This window comes from Endocarpon pusillum (genome assembly GCF_000464535.1).
Source record: "Endocarpon pusillum Z07020 unplaced genomic scaffold C681263, whole genome shotgun sequence".
NCBI lineage: Eukaryota > Fungi > Ascomycota > Eurotiomycetes > Verrucariales > Verrucariaceae > Endocarpon > Endocarpon pusillum.
The window spans coordinates 71333-82598 of record NW_006913464.1 but is presented as its reverse complement, the minus strand read 5'-3'; the positions used below and the strand labels follow the sequence as shown (position 1 = coordinate 82598).

The 11266-nt window shown below is 49.0% G+C and overlaps 3 protein-coding genes across 3 annotated transcripts; 2 read left to right on the top strand and 1 right to left on the bottom strand.

Moving 5' to 3' along the window:
- Nucleotides 1–476: 476 nt before the first annotated feature.
- On the bottom strand, nucleotides 477–3798 carry EPUS_06871 (uncharacterized protein; the record flags this gene model as incomplete). Its single annotated transcript, XM_007787477.1, has 2 exons — nucleotides 477–3669; nucleotides 3740–3798. The coding sequence occupies 2 exons, from the start codon at nucleotides 3796–3798 to the stop codon at nucleotides 477–479; spliced, it is 3252 nt and encodes a 1083-aa protein (XP_007785667.1).
- A 2783-nt stretch (nucleotides 3799–6581) lies between these two features.
- On the top strand, nucleotides 6582–8223 carry EPUS_06870 (uncharacterized protein; the record flags this gene model as incomplete). The annotated part of the gene is made up of 2 exons (XM_007787476.1): nucleotides 6582–6688; nucleotides 6738–8223. The coding sequence occupies 2 exons, from the start codon at nucleotides 6582–6584 to the stop codon at nucleotides 8221–8223; spliced, it is 1593 nt and encodes a 530-aa protein (XP_007785666.1).
- Nucleotides 8224–8724: 501 nt separating this feature from the next.
- On the top strand, nucleotides 8725–10602 carry EPUS_06869 (uncharacterized protein; the record flags this gene model as incomplete). The annotated part of the gene is made up of 1 exon (XM_007787475.1): nucleotides 8725–10602. One exon carries the CDS (start codon nucleotides 8725–8727, stop codon nucleotides 10600–10602), a length of 1878 nt encoding a protein of 625 aa, XP_007785665.1.
- Between the last annotated feature and the right edge of the window lie 664 nt (nucleotides 10603–11266).

Here is an 11266-nt window from a genome sequence, read left to right as displayed (position 1 = left end):
GCCAAAACACCGATCAGAAGGTTTGGTGGCGTAAGATTCGTCATCTGGGAGCCTCCGCGTGTGGCAGTAGATCGCCCTGCTTACAATCACATCAGTCATCTGTTGTTAGGCTGAATAGGTACAATCGTTGTTGGATGGATTTGTCTAAGCCACGTTGCTTTGTGTTGCATAGAGTCCAGATTGCTTTGTGGTCTTGAGGACACACTGCTGCCTAATATCTGGACCAAGTGTACAGTCTTAAAACGTCATCGAAGCCGAGCTGAATGCTTGACCTGTTAGACGCATTGTTGCAGTCTGACTACCTTAGTCTCGATAAGGTACTTCGGTTCAACAAATCTTCTGAGGCCCTCGTCGGCTGAAGATGGTCCCGCATTCCAATATGCGCGACATCTGCTATCCGAGCTTGAGCAAGCACCGCTTTTCTGTGCGTGGCATCGAATCTTGTTTTTCAGAGGTTCTGCCAGCTCTTTCCAAATTCAACTCAACCCCAGGTCACCTTTCAATTTTTTCAACTGAACAGGTTTGGTCAAGAATAAATTAACCCCACTTGCTAGAGCCTCTTCATGCGACTTCCCAGAGGTCAGACCCGTTAGAACTATTATCCGCGCCGGTGTCTTGATTGCTGTCCGGCATTCGAAGGCTCGGATCTGGCGGGTCGCTTCGAACCCGTCCATCACGGGCATTGAGACATCCATCAGGACGACATCGAATGGCGTGCCCTCTTGGTATGCTTTCTGATAAAGCTCGACAGCCTCGAGTCCGTTGGACGCAGTTGTGAACCTGCACGGTAGTTTTCGTACATAAGTAGCTATGATTTTAAGGTTTATTGCATTATCGTCAACAAGAAGAAGTGAGAGTAAGGAACGGTCTCCATTGAAATCGGCGGAATCCTGAAATTGAGGGCTGTATTGCATGGAGTTTGATGTTTCTGGACCCTCCATGACTCTGTAAGGACTTAAACTAGTACTTATCGAGCTGTAAGATCTTTTGAGTGAGCCTCGTTTTGGGGTTTCACCGTTCGTTTCCCATGATGTTAGAGCAGAATCGGAAGGAGAAAGAGTTTCGTATATGGCGTTAGCAAGTTTGTGAGGTCCAAATGGTTGACTGAGGCGTCTCTGTCGATCGCGCATTGGGAGTAGCTGGGGGGTTGAGCTAGTGCCTAAGACCAGAAGCGGCACAGAGTCTTGAAAGAGACATTTGGTCATGTTGGTATCGGCATTGCACGGTTGTTCATAATCAACTGAGTCCCTTTCGAGCTGAACACAAAGCTTTTCAACCACCTGTGCATCACCAACCACCAGATCCGGCATACTCAGGGAAGATAAATTTGTCTTTTGGAGTCCGAACCAGTCTGAAAGGGTCTGCACAGCACATCGCATAACTGGCTCATTCAAGGTATCCAAGGAACTGACGGAATTTACAAAAGCGTATGTAAGGTTCTTACTTTTCAACTCCTTCGCGATCTTCCGATGGCCGACTTGAGGGTCATCTGTACCAGCGGAGGATGCTTCTAACGGAATTAAAACCGTCACAGTTGTCCCCTTGCCATGTTCGCTTTGTATGTCCATGCTTCCGCCAAGTGCAGTGACGATCTGCCGGACAATGCTAAGACCAAGACCTGTGCCAACAGACAAGCTGTCCTCTTGAGCAAATGGCGTGTAGAGGCGATTTTTCAGGTAGTCCTGTGAGATCCCTCTGCCTGTGTCGGCAACACACAACTCTACCATCGTTACTTGAGAACCTTCTGGTTGATTTTGAAAGCCATTAGCACGTAGCGAGACACGAATTGTACCTGCTTCTGTGTACTTGAGAGCATTGCCAAATAGATTCATCACAATCCGCCTCCACGCGCCTGCCTCGCTCTTGAAAACCCAGTCAGAAGCAGCTGCAATGTCGAGAATGACCGAGACTGGGGGCTGGGCATTGTGAACTCCGTTGGTATTTGGCGATGTCATTGACGATGTTCGAGCGAATTTATGACCAGTATAAACTGCTTCGACCACTTCTTCAACCAATTCGCTAAGATCCAATGTCGATCGACCGCTCATTGGTGCGGAGGTGTCCTTGTTCGAGACACTGGAGCCCGACCTGGACGTATTAGTGATCTTCGCGTAGTCGAAAAGATGGTTCATCGTGTCAAGTAATGTCCTCCCACAAGTATCGACCATGTGAATAAGACTATCCTGTTCAGAGCCCGACGAACAAGCCTGGAGGAGCTCGGCACTGGCCAGGATGCCGTGGAGAGGTGACCTTAACTCATGACTGATGGAAGATATGAAATCAGACTTGGCCCGGTCCATAGCAACGGCCTCCAGACGAAAAATCTCGGACATAATCGAATTGCTAAACGCAGCGAAATAAGTAATCTCCTCCGTCTGTAGTGCTCGTTTTGCATCGAAAGTCCAACCGAAACAACCGGCATACCAACGATCTCCTGCACCCGGCAATGGAAAGAAGATAATGGAGTGCGCTCCTGGAAAGGTTGCAGAAAGTAATGCAGCATCCGTTCCAGGTATGCCTTTACACGAAGTCGCTTCGGAAGACTCTTCATCCTGATCCACATCCTGATCCACTACCACCAAACCTAATTCATCAAAGTTGAATATTTGTCCTGTCGAGTACCTGGCAGAGATCTGCTGCAGCAACTCCTGTGGCATACTCAATGCTTCCCTCGTCATCGAGTCGGACTTTGTAGAGAAACCAAGGTTCTCCGAAACCAATTGCTTGGAAGCTGAAGAGCTCACAGACCTGCGAGCATCAAAGAAGACAACACCCTCAAGGTCCATACTCTGTCGAATGAGGCTACTAGCGCGTGAGAACACGGTATCAGGTCCTATCTCAGATCTGTACGGATTTGGGATCTTAGCACACCGACGAAGCTTTGCTGGAGGTGGCAACGTCTCATATCGATCGGACGTAGTGGAAGAGGTCGACGCCAAACCCTTCGCACTTGATTCTTGCTTTACGAAAGAGCTCAGCCCTTGCATGAGGCGGCCGGCATGTTTAGAATCATGCTGTAAGCGGACAGTTTCCAGGTGCTGGGTGACGACCCTGGAAATCTCTTGGAGGGTTTCAACATCGGCATCTGTAAAGACATGTCTAGGCTTGTCGTCGACGATGGCGAACGACCCAATAACAAATCCTGCCGGGCTCTTGACCGGAACCTCTGCGTAGAATCGCATCCAGGGTTGTCCGACAACATATGGACGGTCCCTGTAGGCTTCCTCAAGTGCCAAATCTCGGATAACATAACGCGTAGTGTTTGCTGTGATGTTCGGAGTCTCGATGGCATATTCCGACTGTGGATCACTGAACACATGAATCGTGCTAGGACAAATCCCCCAATGTATTGGCAGTGCCTGTAGACCACAGTATAAGGCGTCACCTTCAGCATGTTTGTCTTTATCTTGTAGAGATATTGTCCTGGTTGCTTCTGCGATCACATGGTGGGTCTTGTGATCAATAATACCAATGAAGGCACGCTCACAGTTGAGCTTAAGCGTCCCAAGTTGAGCAAAGGCCGTCAATGCAGGATCTGGGGAAAGTTGAGCTGGCCGTAGAATGTTCTGACTGGCCGGTAAAGGATCGAGTCCGCCATCGCATGAGGAGCCTGCTGCGGCATTGCCATTAAATGTATTGTCAACTTTGAATTGGGTTGCGCAGTAGTATCTAAAAGAATTTCATTCGTTAGTACAGAGCCTGGATTCCAAAGCATTTCTAACAGGCCGAGAAATTATACCTCGACACTTCCCGTAGCCGCTTTCTTTCCAGCTTGTCAGCTGCCGCACCCATGGTCATCTTGCGGACTAGTTTGGGGTAGCTGTAGACTGTACGGAGGACAAGAGGGCTGGAGGTGATCGAAACCGGGAAGACGGCGTTCGATCACCTACGAGTAGTAAGCATCGATATACCATCATGTTGGTGATGGATCTGGTGTGATATCAAATGTCGTGCCTGCACATTGCCATCAGTTTTGGAGGTGATACGAGAGATCTCGATGCCAAGGCTGGTGTGTTGCACGGGTCCCTGTCATCTTGTCATGTGTCTCAGCTGTGGAGCTTCTATTCCGGGTGTCCAGCTCGATCGCAGCATGGAAGGTTGGTTCAGGCGAACATAGATAGCATCGAAGACTCCATAGAAGACTCCATCGAAAATGTGATCTACGAAGCTGACCCTTTTTTAATAGGCTTACGGCGTGTTGATAAGGGAACGCCTGAGAAATGGGTGGCTGCAGCTGTTTCGTCCAGCGTCCGGTCCCATGCCTGGATGAGGTGACAGAATTTTTGGTATGGCTTCCCTGCTCCTGGTAGACCACTGGCTGTCCACACTATTTGTCATCCGCTTTTGCTAAAACATTGCTCTCCACATGCCGTTCAGAATCTCACAGTAGGACGTAAAAGCACATCTACCATTATCCATGTGATCTCAGAAAAGTACCCTTAGGTCTCATCGTCGGCTACTTCTCAAGTCTTTCTTTCAATGCCTGCTTAACCCGCTCGAGTTCCCACTCATTTGTTCTCCACGAAACACACGCCGTCAATAACCCAGTCCAATAGATTGTTGACCCGATCAGACACCCAAAATGAGATGCCCTTTCGCAGTTTCGATACACTCGAACATAGCAATCTGGGATCTGAATCGTTTCTCACCCTTCAATAAAGCACGAGTTGCTCCGCTTCTGAACAGATGGCATGACATTTTGCTTGCTGGCCCAGGGGTTCTCCTCAGAAACTTCATACCAGATCGCAGTCTCCTGGAACAACTGAATGAGGTCTTTGATAGATCTATTATCTCAGAGGTGAGCAAAGGTACAGGCGGTCAACTCGCTGGGTGGGGCAAGATTTCTTGGATCTGGAATTCCTTTCAAAAGCATGCCATTCTATCACCCTCTCCACCTTCCTCCGCTACTACTCGAATATGTGGCTCGCTCACGTGTCATCTGCCTGGCTCAGGCCAGCTTATTGGGTTATCGCATAAGTCAACATTGTGAGACCTGGCGGAACAGCTCAACTCTCTCATCGAGACTGTCATATCGGATTTCAAACCACAAACGCTGCTGCGAAATCACCTAAAACTATGCACCTCCTAGCCAACTACTTAACTTGTAGGGAGATATCGCTCTTTCTGATATGCCGCTTGAAAGTGGACCGATACGATTCCTACAATCAGCCAAAGGTTGGGGATGGTTATTTGACTTATCGTCTTCCAAAGTTTCAAGAGTACTTCTATATAGACTACGTCACGCTTCCGCTCTCGGTAGGTAATGCGGTTCAACTCTGCTACTTTCATGCTGCTCGCAGGAATTGTACCCAGAACATGAACCGGAGGACAGGTCTGTTGCGGATCAGCAGCGCCTTTGGAAAGACTATAGAAACTATTAGTAACATTGCTATAGTGGGTCCAGCATTCGATGAGCTGAGGAGCATGTATGGACAGGAGAAACTGAATCTGAGCGTGCAAGCCGCCGGCAGCAATAACGGGAGGTTACTCTTTCCCAGCAAATTTGGATTAGAGGCCACCTGCACCAGGTGGAATGGCACCTGAGAGCGAAGCTGATCACATGGTGAGTAATTGCAAACCAAGTGGAGCAAGGAGCGGGTTGTAGAAGAGATGGAGAGGCTGAAAAACGATTCGGGGGCATGATTGACTCCGCAGTGTAACGTGCTGAAATGTAAGGTACCAGACGAGGTAGAACATGGAGGTGTAGGAGTCGTGCATCAAAAGTAGGCTAATATTAAGGTTCCACTAGGGAGGGCTAATATCGACTAGCCTGAGATGGTGCTTAGTCATGCAGGTACTCTGGCCGAAAGAAAGCCTAGAGAAACCCCTAATACTTAAGTACTCTATAGGCTTCTCTTTAAGCGATTGACTTATGCTACAGGGCTCTTAGTGCTGACGCTCATCTAGGCACGCCTTAGATTACCTGTTGCATATTTTGGCCTAGAGTACCTAGATTCCACTTAGTACCTGCTAGCTCTCACCTTAATATTAGCGTAGCTTGACTACTTTTTGTTGGCAGTGGCAGATCACAGTGCTAAGGCTTCTGTCACGTGACTGCACACACCCTTCTATATTAGCCTGTTCCTCCTTAGATAGATTTTGCACGCACAGAGGATAGATAATTCAGTTCATCCCCTCATCACTTTTGATGCACGACTCTGTACTTTTATGTACAACGATTCAAGACCAAGCTGTCCACGTAAAGCCTGCCCCCAAGATGGTAATTAGATCTCGGCTTGCAGTCGCCTGCCCCTAGCTCACCCAACCCCTGGCCCATTAACTAAGCCCGATGGGCCCCACCTTTGTGGCCCTTCTTTCGACCAGTGTGGAGATGGTGTCTATTCGCCAATCGCATTACTACGTATTCTCCTAGGCTCTGCAAGTCAGCCATTATGGCTAGAGCTTGCTTATCTAGAATGCATCATTCAAGCTACATTGTCTGTCCAGTATGTCGCTGCAGATTAGTTTGCTCCCCTATTTCCCCACCTTTTACTGGGCCACGGGTCTCGTAAACCACCGTTGTCGTTGAGTAGTTGTCGCATCACTTCTACAGTCTCTTGAATATCAATCAACGGGTCAAGATGCGGCGAAGAAGCTCCGTGGACGCAACGGCCAATGCGGCCCTCGCGAAGATGGGCTATGCCAGTGAGCTGCCACGGAATTTAAGCATGATAAGCATACTGGGCTTGTAAGTCACAAAGACAGTTCTACAGGAACTAGAAACTTACACGATTTAGGTCCTTTGCCATCATGGCAGTACCCTTCGGCCTCTCCACCACGATGTACATCACCCTTACAGATGGGCAATCCGTGACGATACTCTACGGCTGGATCTTCGTGTCCCTCGTGTCTCTCGCCATTGCCGCCTCCCTTGCTGAGATATGTGCCGTCTATCCTACAGCCGGAGGAGTATACTACTGGAGCGCCATGCTGAGTACTCGAGATTGGGCGCCCTTGATGAGCTTCATTGACGGCTGGCTCACGTTGGTCGGAAATTGGACGGTTACTTTGAGTATCAACTTCTCGGGAGGACAGCTCATACTGAGTGCCATCAGCTTATGGAACGAAGACTTTGCACCAAACGCCTGGCAGACAATACTCATGTTTTGGGCAGTGATGCTGGTATGCGCGTCGGTCAACATCTTTGGTTCGGCCTACCTGGACTGGATCAACAAACTCTGCATATATTGGACAGGAGCAAGCGTACTCATCATCCTGATAACTTTACTGGCGATGGCCGATACCAGGAGGAGTGGTGCATTTGTGTTCGGACACTATGATGCTTCGGCAAGTGGATGGCCAGACGGCTGGGCCTTCTTCGTTGGCCTGCTGCAAGCAGCGTATACTTTGACGGGATACGGCATGGTTGCGTCGATGTGCGAGGAGGTACAGAATCCAGATCGCGAAGTTCCAAAGGCAATCGTGTTATCCGTTGCCGCAGCGGGCCTGACGGGCGTTATCTACCTCATCCCCATTCTATTCGTTCTGCCACCAGTCGAGCTCCTACTTGGTGTTGCCAACGGACAGCCAATTGGCCTTCTCTTCAAGACTGTTACAGGATCTGCCGCCGGGGGGTTCGGTCTGCTCTTTCTTATCCTTGGTATTCTGTTCTTCGCTGGTATTGGCGCCTTAACGGCCGCATCTCGTTGCACATACGCTTTCGCCAGAGATGGAGCAATTCCCGGTTATAAGCTCTGGTCTAAGGTTGACAAAAGGCTGAATGTGCCTTTATGGGGCATTATCCTCTCTGCGACGGTTGACTGCCTTCTTGGCCTCATATATTTCGGATCTACAGCAGCCTTTAACTCTTTTACAGGAGTAGCGACGATTTGTCTATCCACCTCCTACGGCCTGCCCATCCTCATCAACGTTATCCGAGGCAGAAAAGCCGTTGAACATTCCACGTTCTCGCTAGGAAAGTTTGGCTATGCAATCAACATTGCAACGCTGTGTTGGATATGTTTTGCCGTGGTACTGTTCTGCATGCCAGTTTCGATCCCGGTGACACCATCGTCAATGAACTATGCTAGCGTTGTGTTTGCTGGCTTTGCCTCGATCAGCGTGATCTGGTACTTTGCACGGGCAAGGAGGGAGTTCAAGGGGCCGCCTATCATGCCTGATGCGCCAGATGAAGATGCGGGAGTTGTGTCTGGGAAGATGGGGCCTCTGGACAACAGGGACAAAGGAAGTGGAGAAAGGATCCTTGTTGGCGATAGGAAGTAGATATCTTATATTATACTGTGAGTAGTAGTCTGCGGCGTCTAAATGCATCAAGTCCACTGGGTAGGTTGAGTCATAGACAATCTATACTCCTTGTTTCTAAGCGCACTTTGTTCTGACCCTTGGCATGAGAGTGTCTAGGTAAAATAGTAGTGGTAGTAATATGCTTCTCTTAGTCTCCTGCGTTCTGGACTCAATTTGTCTTGACACGTTGCCTGGTTGGTGGAGATATCATTGGCGGCATGGAAAATTGGAGAGACAGAAATGTCTGTTCCCCGCATGCCTGTGAATGACATCAATCGGTGTCATCGTTTACGCTGCTTGGATGTCAAATTTATTTCCAGTGAGAGATGTATCTTCAAATCAATGTCTGCATATGAATGCTCATATTTTCCAACTCTATTTCTATAACCTCTGTCATGATCAATCTTATGCTCCCCTATGCTCCTTCGCCACTGCATGCGCACATACAGATTGCTATCACCACGCTTCTCAATTACTCGTATGGCTTCTCATCTTACCAATGGTCAAACAAACGGGGCTACTAGGCCCCTTGAAGGCCTTTGCAGTCTAGCCAACCTTCCCAAATCGAATAACTTCACCTCCAAGCTTCCTCCAGATCCTGCTTTTCCAACACCAAAAGATTCTCACGATGCGCCACGAGTCAACCTCGGCCCACGAACGGTTCGAGATGCTCTTTACACTTTTGTTCGTCCAGTTCCAGTAGACAAGTCCGAACTCCTCGGCGTGAGTCCCAGGGCAATGCAAGATATCGGGCTGAAGCAGGGTGAGGAGGAAACCCAGGACTTCAGAGATCTAGTCGCTGGAAACAAGATATTCTGGACCCAAGAAAACGGCGGAATATATCCTTGGGCACAATGCTATGGCGGATGGCAATTCGGGTCATGGGCTGGTCAATTGGGTGATGGTAGAGCTATATCGTTGTTCGAGTGCACGAATCCACAGACAAAGGTCAAGTACGAGATCCAACTGAAAGGTGCCGGAAAAACTCCGTATTCGAGATTTGCGGATGGGAAGGCCGTGCTAAGGTCAAGTATACGAGAATTTGTGGTTTCAGAAGCCTTGAACGCGCTGAGAATACCGACGACGAGAGCGCTGGCCTTGACTCTTACCAATGACATGGTGGCGAGAGAGACAATGGAGCCTGGTGCGATAGTGGCAAGATTTGCACAGAGTTGGCTAAGGATTGGCACATTCGATATCTTAAGAGCTAGAGGAGATCGACAGCTGGTGCGGCAGGTTGCGAATTACATTGCCGAAGACGTCTTCTCAGGCTGGGAATCCCTGCCATCAGCACTCCCCAAAGACAAAACAGAAGCACATATCGACCCTCCACGCGGAGTGTCTAAGGACTCCATTGAAGGTTCCAAAGGTGCAGAAGAGAATCGTTTCACCCGTTTGTACCGAGAGATCGTCCGCAGAAATGCAGAGACCGTGGCTGCATGGCAGGCGTACGGTTTCATGAATGGAGTTCTCAACACAGACAACACGTCCATCTTCGGTTTATCCCTCGACTTCGGTCCCTTTGCATTCATGGATAACTTTGATCCAGCTTACACACCCAACCACGATGATCATATGCTCCGGTATTCATATCGCAACCAGCCTTCTGTGATCTGGTGGAATCTTGTCCGTTTGGGAGAGTCATTTGGCGAGCTCATTGGCGCTGGTGATCAGGTCGACACCGAGGTCTTCATCAACGACGGTGTGTCGGACGATTTTGCACCCATTCTCATCGAGCGCGCAGAGACCATCATCACCCGTACCGGCGAGGAATTCAAAGCGCTCTTTATGACGGAGTATAAGCGGCTTATGACTTCGAGGCTGGGCCTGAAGACCCAAAAGGACTCGGACTTCAAAGATCTATTCTCGAACTTGTTGGATACGCTAGAGAAGCTCGAGCTTGACTTTAACCATTTCTTCCGTCGGTTGTCATCCGTTAAAGTCTCGGAAATAGTGACCGAAGACCAGAGAAAACAGAAAGCTCGCATTTTCTTCCACAAAGAAGGCGTTTCTGGCCTTGGTGAGACCAACGATTCCGCAGCCCAAAGAGTAAGCACATGGCTGGCATCGTGGCGGCAGCGCGTGGTGGAGGACTGGGGCGAGCAACCAGATGCGGATAACGAGCGGGAGGCTGCCATGAAATTGGTGAATCCGAAATTCGTGCCCCGGGGATGGGTATTGGATGAGGTGATTAACAGGGTACAGAACCAGGACGATAGGGAGATATTGGGTCCAATCATGAAGATGGCCCTGGAGCCATTTGCTGAGGAATGGGGATGGAACAGAGAGGAGGAGGAGCGTTTTTGTGGCGATGTGCCTAGAGAAGGGCGCGGAATGATGTGTAGTTGTAGTTCATGAAAAGGAAACAATGGTGGCCGTCATATAAGGTGTCTCCTAGTTTTGTATCAGAACGACAGCACTGAACCCCCTTTTTTTACTCCGGCAAGAAATTAAACGATGTGAAAATGTGTCATGACACGCAATTAAGAAGAATGGGGGGATTTTATGCTTACAAGACTTGCTGGAGGGCGTGATGAGTGGTAGGACAGGGTGCGGAAAATCAAGAGACCGAGACACGATGCCCAAAAGGGTAAAGATCCAGAAGAGGAGGTATACTGGTAAAGGATCCACGTTCTTTGTCTAAGTAGGCAGGACGACGCAAAATCTTCGTGTTTTCGAGACAGAGCTGGAGGCGTGACCCCCCAGGACAGGATGCCTCGATTAGATTTCTGTGGCTTGAAAAGAAATGAGATGAGAACGATTTGAGGGAGTATTTTTTTAAAGATCAAATATTGTATAGGAACTATCGCATAGCGTCCGGTAGAATTGGGTAACAATATGACATGGTAGTAAAGGTGGCATCAAGCGCGGCGGGAGGACAACACCAGAAGGACAAGGAGAATAAAAGGCAGCTGAACAATGGCTATAATATCTAGGATCTTCTTGGAATGACAGCGAGTAAATAAAGTCCACCACCGCCTAATTTTCGGGGAGCAAGACCGACTTCATCCTCCAAAGCTGG